Here is an 18,246-nt window from a genome sequence, read left to right as displayed (position 1 = left end):
CTTCTTCTCTCATCTCGTCAAAGTCATTCTCCATCCAGCTTTGGTCCGTTGCTGGCGATGAGCTGTGCTCCTTTGCCGGGGGAGATGCGCTCTTATTTTTTGAATTTCCAGCTTTTCTGCCCTGCTTTTTCCCCATCTTTGTGATTTCATCTGCCTCTCATCTTTGATGATGGTGATGTACTGATGGGGTTTTGGTGTAGGTGTCCTTCCTGTTTGATAATTTTCCTTCTAACAGTCAGGACCCTCAGCTGTAGGTCTGCTGGAGATTGCTTGAGGTCCACTCCAGACCCTGTTTGCCTGGGTATCAGCAGCAGAGGCTGCAGAAGATAGAATATTGCTGAACAGCGAGTGTACCTGTCTGATTCTTGGTTTGGAAGCTTCCTCTCAGGGGTGTACTCCACCCTGTGAGGTGTGGGGTGTCAGACTGCCCCTAGTGGGGGATGTCTCCCAGTTAGGCTACTCAGGGGTCAGGGACCCACTTGAGCAGGCAGTCTGTCCCTTCTCAGATCTCAACCTCCGTGTTGGGAGATCCACTGCTCTCTTCAAAGCTGTCAGACAGAGTCGTTTGCGTCTGCAGAGGTTTCTGCTGCTTTTGTTGTTGTTTAGCTGTGCCCTCTCCCCAGAGGTGAAGTCTACAGAGACAGGCAGGTTTCCTTGAGCTGCTGTGAGCTCCACTCAGTTGGAGCTTCCCAGAGGCTTTGTTTACCTACCTAAGCCTCAGCAATGGCGGGCGCCCCTCCCCCAGCCTCCATGCTGCCTTGTGGTTAGATCACAGACTGCTGTGCTAGCAATGAGGGAGGCTCAATTGGCGTGGGACCCTCCCTGCCAGGGTTGGGATATAATCTCCTGGTGTGCCCATTTGCTTAAAGCGCAGTATTGGGGTGGGAGTTACCCGATTTTCCAGGTGTTGTGTGTCTCAGTTCCCCTGGCTAGGAAAAGGGATTCCCTTCCCCCTTGCGCTTCCCACGTGAGGCGATGCCTCGCCCTGCTTCAGCTCTCGCTGGTCGGGCTGCAGCAGCTGACCAGCACTGATTGTCCGGCACTCCCTAGTGAGATGAACCCAGTACCTCAGTTGAAAATGCAGAAATCACCGGTCTTCTGTGTCGCTTGCGCTGGGAGTTGGAGACTGGAGCTGTTCCTGTTTGGCCATCTTGCTCCACCCCCTTTGGAAAGTTTTTCAAAGCAGTAAGCTGGAATGATTTTATAGTGTCACTTTGTTTCTCATCTGTCATGGATTACTATTCTTTATTATCTAAGGTTGAGTTTCTTAAAAGCCGTTGTTTTATATATTTTGTCTAGATGATTTTGTTGTTTTAAGTTATAAGGTAAATCTATTCCTTGTTACTCCACTTTTGCTAAAAGCAGAAATCTATTTGCCCATTTTTGGATTGGGGCTTTAATTTACACATAAATCATTTACCTATTTTAGTCAAATGTTATTAGACCTTACATTATATCTATGAAGATACATGGGTGCTAACTTATACATTGTTACCAGTGATCTAAGGCTAATAGACACCCTTTATTTCCAGTAAGGACCCTCAATATGTTTTATTCCTCCAAAGCTGTGCCTATTGGGAGATACAGTTTCATACAGTTAAGATGGTAATGTAATTAAAACACACACACACCCACACACACACACGGGCACTACAGGCAGAAAATCTAGCCTGAATGTGAGTTTCTTTCATTTGTTGGTACAACTCTGGGAAACTTGTCTCATGTCTGAACCTATGCTTGCTCATCTGTAAATGAAACTAATTAAATAGGATTATTGTGGAAATGACACAGCACAATGTATATTAAGCATCTGACAAATATTAAGCCCTGGCTAAAGTTAATGACATTTTCTTCTCTTTTAATTATGTATTTTTCAGTGTGCAAACAACTGTGGATTTACTTACAGACAAAGGATTACATATTGCACTGGGATCCCATCTACTAAGAAACATAAGCTCCATCGACTTCAGCCTATAGTCTATCAAGAATGCCCTGTGGTGCCTTCCTCTCAGGTTTACAAATGCATTAACAGCTGTTTGCATTTGGCCACTTGGAAAGTTGGAAAATGGAGCAAGGTCGGTGTGTAATTATGAATTTTAAAACTTCTGAATAAGACTTTCTAGGTGTGGGAAATCTGGTAATCTGTATGTCTAATTAGATCCTCAGAGTTGCTTCAGACCACTATTGTCTAAAAACCACTTTATCAGTTATTTATATAAATATCTTATCTCTTGTTTGATGCTTGCTATAACTTGCTTAAAGCGGAGACCATAACTCATACTTATTTCTGTTCCTTAGAGGACTTAGCACAGTGGCTTGCACTTTGAGTAAGTGCTTAAGAAATATGTATTGGTTAAGTGAAGAAGTAAATAAATATGACATATGAGTAATAAAAGTTATTTATATCATACTCTGTTTCCAATTGAATTGATAGAAAGTAAGTAAATATCACTTTGCAAACTTAGCACATAACTTAATGAGATAGTCTTAATTACCATCACTGACTAATGTTTATTAAGTATTTACAATGTATCGTTGCTAACTGCACAAAATGAATGAGAAGAAGCCAGTAACTGAGAAATAATAGATTCAGGCTCATGCCTAAGGATTTTTCCCACCTGGGACTCTCCAGCCAACGGCATAGTTTTGTGTCTTCTGTGGATCTAGCCACTACTGACCCTCAGTGTGCTACAGAAATACCTGGTCTAAGAAAACGAGACTTGGATTTTCTGGCCTTACGATTCATAATATAGTTTACCTTCAAATTTTACTCTGTTCGCAGTGCTCAGTGACTTGTGGAATTGGGATAATGAAGAGACAAGTGAAATGCGTTACCAAACATGGTTTGTCCAGTGACTTATGTTTAAATCATTTAAAACCAGGTGCTCAAAAGAAATGCTATGCCAATGACTGTAAGTAGTAGACTTCAAAACTCTACCTAATACCTAAGGGTTTCTAATAAGTTTCAGTTAAAATAAATATCTGTAGTAGTTGCACACTCCACAAAACAAAGCGTCAGATAATCAGAGTGTAGCAATATTTCTATGATTAGGTTCATGCTGTGTTTGTAATTTGCTCTGTGTTAAGTTGTGTTGATTTGTCTTTGAAGGTAAATCATTTACCACCTGCGAAGAAATTCAAGTGAAAAACCACATTAGAAAGGATGGTGACTATTACCTTAACATTAAGGGAAGAATAATAAAGGTATTATGAAAACAGTTCCTATTTTATTTTAACGTTGATCATTGACTTTGGAAAAAGTTTCTCTAGATGTTTACGTTTTTTCTTTAGATTCATTGTGCAGACATGCACTTGGAGAACCCTAAGGAATATTTGACACTGGTCCAAGGTGAAGAAAACTTTTCTGAAGTGTATGGCTTTAGGTATGAGATGTGTGTTGGTCTATCTGAGCATTTTCATGATCTTCCAAGAGAATTGGAACTTCTAGCCTTCAGAGTGATACTTGAATAGCTTACATGTGAGAAAAATAATGTAGGAGCAGGTAGACATGTTAGGACCTAAACCAGATATTGTTAATGCCTGTTCAGAAATAAAGGCTTGAATATTAACCTGTACTGTTAATATTGACTATTGACAGAGAGATTGACTAAGAATACTGTGGCTGAGAAGTCAGACATGGAGAAGGGAAGAATTTAAGAACTATGTGCATTTTCATAAAATCAAACTAATTCCAGTAATAAAAGCTAGAAGAATTGCAGTTGAATTTTTTTTCTACAAACTCTTCTTAGATGTTTCATTGAGAATTTTGTAGGTTCACCTAAAGTGATTTTTACTTCTTTCTTAACTTGTTGACATTATAATATTGAAGAGCAGGAGTGTGTTTTATTTTTCTATTCCCAAAGATAATCTACATTATGGCCTAGTAACCGCATCTAATACTAAAATATTCCAATGTTGTTACAGACTAAAAAATCCATATCAATGTCCTTTTAATGGGAGTAGGAGGGAAGACTGCGAATGTGACAATGGACACCTAGCTGCTGGATACACTGTTTTCAGCAAAATAAGAATTGATTTCACTTCCATGCAAATTAAAAGTAAGTGCTCAATCTACATTTTAGAATCAAAAAGCCTCCATTTGCTTATGAATGTCTAACAATATGTTGGTATATATGGTAGCCAGGGTACAAAGAAGGACCTCGCACTGTGCAAAAATTGCTTACTTTTTAAAAAACAGTTAGCTACATACTTCCTCTGCAATGACATGCACCATGAGGACTTTTTTTTTTTTTTTTTTTTTTTTTTGAGACGGAGTGTCACTTTTACTGCCCAGGCTGGAGTGCAATGGTGCAATCTTGCCTCACTGCAACCTCCGCCTCCTGGGTTCAAGCAATTCTCCTGCCTCAGCCTCTCGAGTAGCTGGGATTACAGGCGTATGCCACCATGCCTGGCTAACTTTTTTGTATTTTTAATAGAGATGGGGTTTCACTGTGTTGGTCAGGCTGGTCTCGACCTCGTGATCTCAGGTGATCTACCCACCTTGGCCTCCCAAAGTGCTGGGATTACAGGCGTCAGCCACCGCTCCCAGCTGGGGACTCTTAATAAAAATGTAATGACAGTGACAAGTAAGATACTGCCCTTCCAAGATAAAATCCTCTACCTTAAAATCCTCAGGTACATTAAGGATAAGAAAGTTGATATCCTCAGTCTACTTGTGGAACGTTTTTGCAGGGTTTAAAGTAATCATTTAAATTAGTTTCAAATGATAATTTATCAGGTATTTTCCCATACATTATCTCATTTGACCTTTTTAACACTCTTATATTAGTTAAGGCAGATATTACATCACAATGTTATAAGTAATATGGAAGTTAAGCAACTTGTTCCATTCATACAATTAGTAACTGGCATTAAGGAAAACAAAGTCCTACTCACAGACCTTAGATTATACATCATATTGCTTTTCTAGAAAATAATTTATAATACAATCAAGTCAAAACATCTTTATAGAACTTAATATACACCAGGCAAATGCAGCCTGCCATCTTGAAAGTTACATATCTACATGAAGAGGCAAAAAAGTGCATTTCACTAGCAGAGGCTCCATCTCAATTGCCATTGAATCATCAGTGCCTAGCATGGTGCATAAGTCATAGAAAGCAATGAAAAAAATTTAAGACAGCATATGCATGAATACATAATATATAAATTATAGTCATATAATTATGAACCATTATTATTAATAATAATGGCTATGATTTACTGAATATCCGCCATCTACTACAGTGTGGAAGCATTATGTTACTATGGTTACAATTATAAATTCTAGACTGTCTGGGTGTAATTCTTCATCTTCACTTATCAGCTGTGTGATGTTGGTGATCAGCTGTGATATGTCTTTAAGCCTCAGTTCCCTCATGTGTAAAATGAGAAACTACCACTAAGGTTTTTTCTTCATTTCCTTTTTCTTTCTTTCTTTTTTTTTTTTTTGTTCTTATTTGGTGATGATTAAGAGATGATATTTGTAACGTATCTAGTCATTGTTTTACATATAATACAAGGTTGTCAAACCCACAGCCTGCAGTCCTCATGCAGCCCAGGGCGGCTTTGAATGTGGCCCAACACAAATTTGTAAACTTTCTTAAAACATTTTGAGACTTTTTTGTGATTTTTTTTTTTTTTTAGTTCATAAGCTATTCTTAGTGTTAGTGTATTTTATGTGTGGCCCGAGACAATTATTCTTCCCGTGTGGCCCGGGGAAGCCAAAAGATTGGACATCCCTGATAGAGTACATGCTGTATAAATATTGGTTATCATTTAATAATGTGTATGGTTATAAGCATGTTATTAGCACTCTAAGTTTCTAATAGGCACTCAGTAGCTTATTTGCTGTTAACTAGGCTGCTTTTTAACAAAGCTGCCATTTTGCCAGGCATTAGTCTGGGCCCGGAGCATACAATATCAAATGTATACAGTTTCAGCTCCTCTCTTCTTCTTCCTCAAACTTGTATAGTAAAAATCCAGCCTTGATTAAATTAAACCTCCTACCCATTCTGTGCTTGTAGCATAAAACTGAATGTGGCAAATAATACCAGCCCTTCTGACTGATACTATTTTAAACCCATGAGTACTAAGCTTACAGGGATCCTTGGCACTGCCAAGTAACTCTATTGCATTTCCCTAGTCCATTCTCTCTCCTACTTTTCTAACTTATACTTTCTCCTCTAGCTTTGAATTTCAACATTTTTAATACCTCCATTCTACTAACTCACTGCTGGTGATCTTGCTCGCTATTTCACAGAGAAAATAAGAACAAACAGAAGGGAATTGCTCAAGTTCCCACTTCCATATCTACCCGCCTACCTGAATCTTTACCTATCTCCTTTGCTTTCTCCTGTTTACTCTGGATGAACTCTTCATGCTCCCATCCAAGGCAAATCCTGCTCCTTGTCCTCTAAACTCAGTGCCTTGTACCTACTCAAGAACATTATTTCAGCATATTTCATGATCTCCCTCACATCCTCAATTCTGCTGCTGAATCATTTAAATTCTTCATAGAGAAACATGTTATTTCTTTCATCATAATCATGAGCAAATAATCTTGACTTTTACCCTTCCAGCCACTGTCCAGTTTCTCTGTGTTCATTTATAGTAAAATTTCTGAAATGAGTTATAATTTGTACTCTCCAATTTCTCTTTCCCCATGCTATACTCTAATCAATCTCTTATTCATATCGCTTCAGGAAACAGTCCTTATCAAAGTCGTCAATAACCTGTTTCCCTAAATTCAATGATAAAGTCTTGTTTTTCATCTTACATGATTCAGCAGCAGCGTTTGTATACCAGGACACCATCCTCTAGTGGTTTTGCGCCTTTCTTGACCCCTGTTTCTCCTGTCTTTCTCAGTTTCTCGACTTGGCAAGTTATTCTTCATCTTCTACAACTCTGAATGTTGAGGAGCTGTAGGATTCAATTGTTATTTGGGAATCTCATTAAATTTATAGATTTCAAGTACCACCTGTTAAATGACAGTCCCAAATGCACATTTCCAACCTGGACTGCTACCCTAAACTCCAAAATCCAACTGTCTACTCAGCATATTCATATGAATGTTTAATAGGCATGTCACACTCAATGTATCCAAAACTGAACTTCTAATATTTCCTGCCAAACCTGCTCCTCAAACCCAAATGTTTACCACTGCAGTAAATGCCACCAATAATAGTCTACTTAGTCTAGCTAAAACCTAGCAACACCTTCAACTTCTACCTTTCTTCCACACCCACATGTAATTCAGCATCAACTTCTGTCAGGTGAATTTTCAATGTGCGTGCTGTTATGGACAGAACTGTGCCTTTCACTGGTCAACAAAAGTCAACATGACCTTCCCACCTCTATTCCCTCTCAGTTTTCTGCTGCCCCGACCCCCCTCATCACTCCTACTATAGACACAGTGGCCTGTTTGCTGTTCCTTGAACACACCAGGTATGCCCCCATCTTAAGGCCTTTCCGCTTACTGTTGCATCTGCCAGGAACATTCATCTGGAGCTGTCTGTATGTTTTACCCCTTCATTTCTTTTGGGTCTCTGCTGAAATTCATCTTCTAAATAAGGCCATCCAGAACCACTCTCCACCACTAAATTCTCTTCCTCCCCATTCTATTCTCTGCTTTATTTTCTTTCCATAGCAAGTATCACCCCTAACATACTGTAATATTTGTTTTATAACTTGTCTCTTCCTGGTAAGACTCAGGTTCCATTGGCCTCTGTTTCACCCACTGCTGTGTTCACAATATCTATAATACTGCCCAATGCAAAGTATATTGTAAATAAGTATCTGTTGAATTGAAAGTCCTTGCTTTTCTCAAGAGGTTTATAGGAACAGATAGTTTGAACAATCTCAAGACAACTTTGAGTTAACAAAAGTGGCAAAAAATGAGTTTTAGGAGGAGGGAGAAGCATGAACAAAAGCATGGAAGGGAGAAGCATTTTGGTGGTATCAGAGAGTAAAAAGCAGTCTAGTTTTGTCTAAACATAAATCAAATGTAGGTTGGGGGATGGTAGCTTATTAGAGAAGTTTGCAGGGAGCAGATCGTGAAGAACAGTGTATACTAAACTATCCATTTGAATTTTATCTTGCAAGTTATAGGAGCCATTGGAATAAAAGCGTAAAGGCATATGCAGAGGAAGGAATAGAGTTGGTTGGAGGCAGAACAAATTGTATCCATGAAAAATGATTAGGAAGCTAATGTAACAATTCAGATAAAAAGTGATGAGTACTGGAAACATGGGTCAGGATACCCATCTGAGAAATATTAAAGAGGTAGACACTACAGAATTTTCTGATAGAAGGGGTGTGGGAATTAGTGACATGGAATGTTTAGAAAGGTTCCTAAAATAACAAGACAGATGGCAATACAGTTTAGTGAAATGGGAAATAGACCAGGGCAAATAAATTTGGAGAAAAAGGTAATTCATTTAGCTTTGAATATGTTAAATGACAGATGTCTGTGGGTCATCCAAGTAATGATGCTCAATAGGAGTTTGATATATGTTCTGTAACTCATCAGAGTCAAGTGAACTGCATATATACTTATGAGTCATCATTGTGTAATTGGCTGATGAAACTGGCTGTTGATTGACATACTTTTGGAGATAGTAACAACAGATGCTTTGAAAGTTGTGTCTCTGATCTTTCCCAGCCTAACCCACAAATGCCACAAATAGATAGTGGTGTGCAGATGAATGACGACCAGTTATCCAGGGAAGAAAAAGTCTGATTTGTGGTGTTAGGCACTAATATATACATCGTGTATATATTCCCGCCATGACCAATCATAAGCTACCAACATGACCTCATTGTACCTGGGCTTGGGAAGAGATGCACACAGTTGGCTCTCACTATTTGTTACACGCTGGCTCTGGTAAACCATGGAAAGCTTCCTGGTTTCCTGTGGAGAGATTTTTCTCTGTGGAGAGATTTTGAATTACCTAAATGAATTTTTATATATGCTGTCTATAAGCATTCAATTTTATTGTTTTGTCATTTATGTTTACATAACCTTTTTTCTCCAGTGATTTTGCTTCTGACCCCACTTTATCTATTTCAGATATTCTGTGACTTCAAATGTAATAATGCATTTATTTAGTTTTAAATCTTCTATTTAATTACTAATATGCTTGCCATTTGTTAGGGAAATTTATGATATGAACATTTTTGTATTAAACAAAATTTATTCATTGAGAGCCTAGTCTATGTTATACACTAGAATTGTGGCATTTGTGCTTAAAATTTTAAAATTAATATATAAATATGTATGTTTACTAAGTAAGTAATATGAAAACTCTGTGTTTGATGACAAAGATTGCATTATTGTCTCCATGCTAAAGAGTTTCATTTATTAGTTTCTATTTTCTATTTATTATTTTCTAGCTACAGACCTTCGTTTTTCCAAAACAATATTTGGAAATGCAGTTCCATTTGCCACAGCTGGAGATTGCTACAGTGCTGTCAGATGCCCACAGGTATTTCATATTTGTTTGATTAATTTTCTTTCATTGTGAAAAAAAATTATAGCTTCTCTTCATTTATTTTTTTTTAACCAGAATATTGCAATAAACATAAGTAAATAGAAATGCAAAGCTTCATATATGCACTTTGTTTCAAAGGTTATAGATAACCTTTGGAGGAAAAGCATCTTTGCCAATTTTGGGTTTGTTTAAAAGGTATAACAATAATTTTAAACAGATTCTATTTCTTCTTCCATAATATGTTATCAGTTTCTTCATCTTTCCATTTAGTCCATGGAAATGAATAGATATTTGTCAAAAGGCAAAGGAACGGATCACAAGCATGTGACTTTCATACACTTCTGCTGACATCAGTTCTAATAGCTTCCTAGGTCTGTAACATCCTCCAAATGAGAGTCTATTATTGGTAAAATTTATATTGAATACATTTTCATATTTTTATTCTTGCTTTTATCCTTTATTTCCAGAGTTCTCTTCACATGCTCTTATGTCATTTCCATGATTTCCAATATAGAGCATGCTTCTTAGAAGAAAATTTACTCTCACATTTTTAACTAGAGATTTTACATAGATAATGAAAACAATATTTTTATGGTAAGATGAAGGATTGTAAGCTAGATGAATATAGCACTTTTAGGTGACTCATTGGTAATGGAATATATGAATCAAATCTACTACCTAAGACAAGCGGTAATTACTATATTGTATGATTTTGAAGAGAAGTAGTTAATAGTTTGTCATAGACCTCTTTTCTTAGACTATTCTGTTTATAATTTTCATCATATGACATTGAAGTTAAGCTTATATTAGGAAGAGAGGACATTTTCTGTTAGAGAACTTAAAGGAGATCAAGAGACACTGGAACTACAGGCTGAAATGAATAAAAGCCTGGATAAATCTATACATCTTAACTTAGGTCCAGAAACTCAAACAGAATGTGGTGATGTTACATGAAAAGACATAGGTGTTTTATTCACCCAGCATGAGTTCAGTATGACTCCTTTAGAGCAGGGAGTGATTTATAAACAACCTAATATAGTCATAAGGTTACAAGACAAAATAGCAAGATGGAAGGATTTATTTTTATTTGATACTGAAACATTACAGTTATTTTAAAATTTCTATCTGTAAAAGATCATTTTCAATCTACTTAGGAGTAGGAGGGGATCATAGGAAAGAAAGAAGGGTTTAAATCATGTCAACTAAGGAAAATGGAGAAGGTAGCCAGGAAAAGAGTGGGAGATAATTGTAATGATCTTTACATATTTAAAGAACTACATACCATGAAAGAGGAATGAGGTCATGTGTGTTCCTCCAGGAGGCATTAATAGGGCAGTGGATTCCAGCTCAACAGTAAGAAGGCTTTGACAGGTAGAGTTGTTGGTAAGGAGAACCCAAATCTGGGGCCCAAATAAATCGTTAATTTTGACCTTTATTTGTATGGATTGATCTTGTATTCTGCAACTTTGCTGAACTAATTTATTAGTTGTAACAGTAGATTTCTTAGGATTTTCTTTATACACAGTGATGTCATCTGCGAATAAAGATAATTTTACTTCTTCTTCAATCTAGATACCTTTTATTTCTTTATCTTGTTTTATTGCCCTGACTACAGCTTCTAGTACAATACTGAATAAAAGTGGCAAGAGTGAACATCCTTGTGTTCTGATATTAGGCAAAAAGCATTCAGTCCTTCAGCAGCAAGTATGTTAGTTTCATGTGTATGTTAAGTATGTCAGCTAAGAGTATTTTCTAGATATCCTTGATCAGGTTGAGGACATGTCCTTCTGTTTCTAGCTTAAGTGTTATTATAAAAGGATGTTGGATTTTCTGTGGAGAAGATCCTGTGGCTTTTGTCCATTACTGGATAGAGTGTTACCACACTGATTTATTTTTGTATGTTGAAACACAATCTTGCATTCCTGTGATAAATCCCACTTAGTCGTGGTGTATAATTATTTTCATATATCGCTAAATTTGGTTTGCTAGTATTTTTCGAGAATATTTCATATTTGTAGGAGAGATTGTTGTATCTTTGTTTTTCTTGTGATATCTGTCTCATTTTGGTATCACAGAAGTAGTGGCCTTATAGAATGTAGTGGGACATGGTTTTTCCTATTGTACTGTTTGGAAAGAGTTTGTGAAAAATGTATTCTTTATATGTTTGGTAGAATTTACCGGGAAAGCCATCTGAGCCTGGGCTTTTTGTGAAAGTTGTTTTAATTACCAGTTTACTTTATTTATTTATTATAGATGTATTCAAATTTTTGCTGTTCTTGAATTTGTTTTGGTAGTTATGTCTTTTTAGGAATTTGTTTGTTTTATCTAAGTTAACTAATTGGTTGTCACACATTGTTCATGGTATTCCATTATAATCCTCTGCTCTTCTTTTTCCAGTGTTTTAAGGTAAAAGGGTAGATTATTGATTTGAGATTATTTTTCCTTTTTAATATAGGCATTTATAGTTATAAATTTTCCTTTAATCAATTCTTTTGTTGCATCCCAAAATATTTGGTATGTTGTGTGTTTCCTTTAATTTATTTTATTTTCTATTATCTATAGTTATGTCTTTGATATATCGGTTATTTAAGAGTGTGGAGTTTGATTTCTACGTATTTGTAAATTTGCCAAATTTTCTTTTTTGGATTTCAACCTTTATTGTGACTGGAAAACACGCTCTGTGTTATTTTATTTACTTAAATTTATTGAGGCTTATTTTATGGTATAGCATATAGTTTGTCCTGGAAAATCTTCAATACATTCTTGGGAAGAATGTGCATTCTGTTGTTGTTGGATGAAGTGTTCTATAGACTATGGACCTTATTGGTTTATAGTGTTGTTCAACTCTTTCTTTCTTGTTGATCTTCCGCTTAGTTGTTCTATCTGCTGAAATTCTACAACTATTATTTTTAAATTGTCTATTTCTCAATTCAATCTTTTATGTACTTTGTTTTGCTTCATTTATTTTGAGATTTTGTTGTACATGAATATATAATTGTCATAACTTCCTAACATATTGACCTTTTTATTATAAAATATTTGTCTTTATCTACAGTAATGTTTTTGTTTTAAAGTCTAATTTATCTGATATTAGTGTGGCCACTTCGGCTCTGTTAGAATTGCTATATATATTTTCATCCCTTTACTTTCAACTTATTTATATCTTTGGCTCTTAAGAATGTCTCTTATAGAGTATTTTGTTGGATTACTGCCTTTGATTGGATTTCTTTAACATTACTATTGCTATGTCTGGATTTACATCTGCCGTTTTACTTTTTGTTTTCTATATGTCTCATGTTGTCTTTGTTCAACTGTTCCTCCTTACTGCTTTCTTTTTTATTCAGTGAATGTTTTCTAGGGTAACATTTTAATTTCCTCAATTTTTTCATTATTTTTGAATTGTTTTCTTAGTGGTTATTCAAAGGCTTACAGTATATGTCTTATCAGAATGTACTTTACATTTTACTATTGAACATTCCTATCTTTCCAGTGAAATATAAAGACAGTACTACTATAAATGACCTGTTTCTTCTCTTTTTCTGCTATATTTGTTACACATATACCATTTATAAAGGCAACAAACTTGCAACATATTGTTATTATATTAACTTAATTTTATGTCTTTTACATAATATGAGAGAAGATAGAGCAATTATATATTCATAGACTTGGTTACATAAACCTTCTCATTTAGTATTTCTGGTTCTCTTTATTTCTTCCTGTGGATTTGACTTATCATCTTGTGTCATTTCCTAACTCTAAAACAGCTTTGCTTCCACCTCTCTTATTTGTCCCCTTATCGTCAAATATGTTACACGTCTATATATTACAGGTCAATAATATAATTATATATACCTTGGTTTATACGATTGCTTTTAAATCAGTTAAAATAAGAAAAGTGAAGACATAAGCAATTATAGCATATTGTATAATTATCTGCATAATTACCTTTATCAGTACCCTTGATTGTTTTGTGTTGATTTGTATTAATGTCTGGTGTTACTTGATTTCAGCCTGAAGAACTTCCTTTAGTATGTCTTGTAAAGTAGATCTGCTAGCAAGAAGTCCTCTCATTTTTTTTTTAAATCTAGGAGTGTCTTTATTTTGCCTTCCTTTTTAATGATAGATTTGCTTATTGAAAAATTGTTGATGCACAGTTTTTATTTTCAGCACTTTGAATATATCATCACACTGCCTTCTGACTTCTAAGTAGATAATAGATGTCAGCTTTTATCTTATTGGGTTGCATGGATGTGGTCATTTTTCTCTTGGTATTTTTGGGGATTTTCTCTTTGTATTTATTTTTCAATATCTTTACTGTGTCATATTTGATGTGCCTCTCTTTGTGTCTACTTGGCTTGGAGTTCACTAAGCTTCTTGGATGGGTAAATTAATATGTTTCACTGATTTTGGAAAATTTTCAGTCATTATTTCTTCAAATATATTCTCTGCTCTTTTTAATTCTTCTCTCCTTTTGGTACTTCCATTGTGCATATGTTGGTGCACCTAATGGTGTCCTTTCATTCCTCTGAGGCCCTGTTCATTTTTCTTCTTCTGTTTTCTTCTCTGTTCTTCAGACTGCATCATTAACATCCCTTTAAGTTTGCCAATTCTACTAGATCCAGTAGACAATTTCAGCCCCCTTTGTGAATTTTCTAATCTTGATTATTGTACTTTTCATCTTCAGAGTTTTCCTCTGACTCTTTGTGAAATATGATATCTTCATCTTTATTGATATTCTCTATTTGATGAGACACAGTTATCATACCTCCTTTTACTTTTTTAAACGTGGTTTCTTTTGTCCTTTGAACATATTTGTATTAGCTGCTTTGAAGTCTTTGTCTGCTTAGTCTGACATCTGATACATCTCAAAGGAAGTTTTTCTTGACTTTTTTCTTGTGTATGCATCATGCTTTCCAGTTTCTTTGTATGCCTCATAAATTTTGTTGAAAACTGGACATTTTAGGTAACTATATTTTAGCAACAGTGATTACTGATTTCACCCTCCCTTCTGAGGCTTCTTGTTATGGTTGTTGTTTGCTTCTTTGTTTGTGTGCTTTTTTAATTACCTGAGTGAACTGTTTCAGTGAATTCTATTTCTCTTGTAGTGTGCAGCCTTTGATGGTGCTCCTCAGTGGGCACAGTCTTGGGCATGCACAGTGACCGTGATGCTCCTCTCCTTCAGAGATAACAATAGTCTTAGCTGGGCTTTCTTCAGTTCTCATTCCCTGAAACTGTTTTGAGTTTGTCCATGGTCTGTCTCTACTGATAGGATGCTTAGCAAGAGCTCCGCTCATTGCTAGACAATTTCCCTATTCTTTCAACAATATTTTGGGGACACAAATAACTCCATAATCTGATCCAATTAAATTGAGACCCCATGGCCTCAATTAGTCTTATAGTCTGTCTCTGAGATCAGGAAAGTCCCCAAGAAGAGCCTTTGTTAGTTGTCTCATTCTCTGGTTCTCTCTGTTAAACTTCAATCTTATCTACCATTTGCCTTCATTGAGCTACTACCCTCCTCTTAACAACACACCACTAAAATCTTCTTTTCCATAGAGTACCTAGACTTGAACTTCTCCAGGTTCTATTCCAAATAAGCTCAGTCACAATAGGAAAAGCTAGTGAATTTCCTATTTTTACAACTTGATTCTCTCCCTGGGAAGAAGCTCTGCAATACTGTGGATCTGGGGACAGGGACAGTGGCCCATTCCTCAGAGTAACACCCCTGCTGTATAAATGGAGTGCTGAGTCATGGCAGTAATCCCTGGTCTTCTTGACTTTTGACCTTTTCAGCATGGCGTGTCTGCCTTACCAGTGATTTTTTGTGGGGACATTTCAGGCCTAGTGTGCTTGATCTACCATGCCTGGGGTGGACTGACTGCTCTGTGAGTAGGGACCGGGTGGAAGAAGGGAGCTTCAGACTCTCAGCTACTCTTGCCTATAATTCAACTTCTGCAGTACAGAGCTGGGTGGAATGAGAAATGCTGGTGGCCTGCCCCTCTCAAAGAGAAACCATAGCCTTAACAGGGAGCTGGGGGGAATGGAGTCCTATATCCTTAACTACATTCACCATGATTAGAACGATCATCTTGCTGAGGCGGGAGGAAAAGAGGGTGAGCCATGCTTCAGATGCCACAGATTCTCACTGTTCTTACCTAGATTTAATACATTTTCTTGAATAAATGTTTCTTCCTTTTCCATATAACCATAGAACAAATTTCAGAGACTTTAAGTGGTGGTTATAGTTATAATTTTCACCAGTCGTGTTTGTTTCACTGGAGAGAGTGTCCATGGGCTCCTCACATCACCATTCTAGAAGTGCTTCCTCACATGATTGTATTTTTAAAGGCAGGCAACTTTGCAGAGGAATCCTATGTTCTCATTCAATCTTTGAGGCTGGTTAGCTCTATTTATGTCCATTCTTCTTTCCAATTCCCTATTTCACCCATATTGGTGATGAATACCTACCTCTAACATGGTGACTCTGACCTACTACTTTCTATTCAGTTCCCTTCCCAGGACTGTCCTTTCCCTGCTGAGCCCCTCCTCTCCTGAAGTCCTGCACTGTCTCTTTTTATACCTGTTCTTAAGTCAAGGATGTGTAATCTAAAACTTTTAACATTCTAAACAGTTTTTTCCTTGATATGTAGATGTCTTTTGTTGGTGACACATCCATTCCAACCCTCTTAAATGGCGATTATACATTCTACAATGGTTAACCTATCTCAAGACTGGTCAACTTGTCCAACAACCCATCCTCCTTTTAAGCTATGCCTTCTGGTCATATATTTGATGTAATTAGAGATAAGTAAATTGACAATGGAACCTAGTCTGCTAATACAAGGCCTAACAAATGTTGTTACTTTGGAAAGGTCACCCAGTTCTGGAAATCTGGTCCTTGTCATTACTCGTTGAATTGGGAAAGGTCTGGTCAATGAGACATGAAGAAAATCTCAGGAGATGCATATACAAGTAAATCATATAACTGTCAAATGGAATCAAATTTTCTTTTATTTTATTAATGAACTTTCCTTATAGGAAATATCTGAACAGAAACCCAATTATTACAAATAAAATATTTCTTCATGTACATGAAATTTGAATGAGATATTTGCACAATCAGGTTTTTAAATAATAAGATAGCTATTTCCATTTCTTTCTAACTCCGTTTCTCCAATTTCTCTGTAATCCTTTTTTCCCTATAAGATCTTGAAAAAGTTATATAGCTGTAAACTGAGATTACCCAGTTTATAACTAAAGAAACAGACATTCCATGTTAACAGTCTGTCCAAGATCCTTAAGAAAGTCATAGGCAGAACCAGTAATAAAATGCTCTTCCTGCCCACTGGGGCGAGATGTCTCCCTTGCATGGTTTTCTAGGCATTTCTGAAACGCAAATTTCAGAAACGCTCCATTTCCAAAATTAGATGTTATTGGGCATAGACACATGCTGTCAAAAGGAGCTGTGCCTTTCTATATTCAGCCTGTATTTATCTGCTTGAGGCTACTGTTACCAAAAATACAAACTGCCCAATATTTTTGGAGATGTTCTGTCAATATATAAACCAGATTCTGTGTTATGTTACACAGCATCTGCATGAATACTCTCCAGATGTTTGATGTCACAGAACTTATACTGTTGTTTGGGATTCATCAAACCCCCATCCTCTGTGTTTGCATGTGACAGGATAGTCTGGGATAGGAACGCTAAAATGAGTATGGACACATATGGCACTTTTTAGGGAAAATAAACTTTGCCACATTGCAATATGAGATGAAATTAAGGAGTGTGGTATGGCTTTAGAATGCATATGTCAAAAGTAAAGTAAATGTTTTGTACTTTTTGCAAAGCCACAAAAACTTTTAAAAACAAAAGTAATGTGGATCTCTTTAACTGGTTGGTAATTACATAAAAGTAAGAGAAATAATCATATTTGGCTAATGTCAGTGGGTTATGGCCAGCATCCAGTTTGAATGTTAAAAGTCAGTTGTGAGATATTTGGAATATGTATTCATTATTATCAAGGTGTAGAGTTTAATATATATCCATAAGATCTACCCTTTCAATTACATTGTTTAAATCACGTCCTTTTGTTCACTTGATCGCTCTTGTTACTGGAAGTGGTATATTGATTTTTCCTATTATTAGGGTGTGTCTGTGTAGCAGGACAAGCCGCAGACAAAACTCCTCAGACACCGGATTAAAGAAGGAAGAGGTTTATTCAACCGGGAGCATAGGCAAGACTCCTGTCTCAAGAGCCGAGCTCCCCAAGTGAGCCATTGCTGTCTGGTTTAAGGGCTCGCAACTCTAAGGGGGTCCACGTGAAAGGGTCGTGATTGATTGAGCAAGCAGTGGGTATGTGACAGGGGGTTGCATGCAATGGTAATTAGATTGGAACAAGACAGGATAGGGATTTTCACAGTGCTTTTCTCTACAATGTCTGTAATCTATAGATAACATAACCGATTAGGGCAGGAGTCGATCTTTAACTACCAGGCCCAGGGTGTGGCGCTGGGCTGTCTGCCTGTGGATTTCATTTCTGCCTTTTAGTTTTTACTTCTTCTTTCTTTGGAGGCAGAAATTGGGCACAAGACAATATGAGGGGTGGTCCCCTCCCTTATCTGTGTCTCCATGCATATCTCATAGATTTTGCTTCATAAAAGTTGTTGCTGTATGATTTGATACATAATATTTGTTATGCGTTATGTCTTCTTTGTGGATTATTACTTTCAGCACTTCCTTGTCATAGTT

The 18,246-nt window shown here is 36.5% G+C and overlaps 2 protein-coding genes across 2 annotated transcripts in view; both read left to right on the top strand.

The window, feature by feature from the left end:
* ADAMTS20 (ADAM metallopeptidase with thrombospondin type 1 motif 20) overlaps window positions 1-18,246 on the top strand; it is a 209,356-nt gene that overhangs the window by 184,616 nt on the left and 6,494 nt on the right. Inside the window, 6 exon segments of the mRNA XM_050749368.1 lie at window positions 1,878-2,075; window positions 2,783-2,912; window positions 3,110-3,204; window positions 3,292-3,383; window positions 3,925-4,058; window positions 9,394-9,485. Of these exon segments, the coding sequence (XP_050605325.1) occupies window positions 1,878-2,075; window positions 2,783-2,912; window positions 3,110-3,204; window positions 3,292-3,383; window positions 3,925-4,058; window positions 9,394-9,485 (741 nt within the window).
* YAF2 (YY1 associated factor 2) overlaps window positions 17,862-18,246 on the top strand; it is a 1,232,548-nt gene continuing 1,232,163 nt past the window's right edge. The window contains exon 1 of the mRNA XM_050749423.1: window positions 17,862-17,865. The gene's annotated coding sequence lies outside the window, so the exon portion shown is untranslated. The remainder of the gene's footprint in view (window positions 17,866-18,246) is intronic.

Source organism: Macaca thibetana, chromosome 11 (assembly GCF_024542745.1).
Source record: "Macaca thibetana thibetana isolate TM-01 chromosome 11, ASM2454274v1, whole genome shotgun sequence".
In the NCBI taxonomy this organism is placed as follows: domain Eukaryota; kingdom Metazoa; phylum Chordata; class Mammalia; order Primates; family Cercopithecidae; genus Macaca; species Macaca thibetana.
The sequence above is the reverse complement of the archived record's forward strand: the minus strand, read 5'-3'. Positions and strand labels throughout refer to the sequence as shown.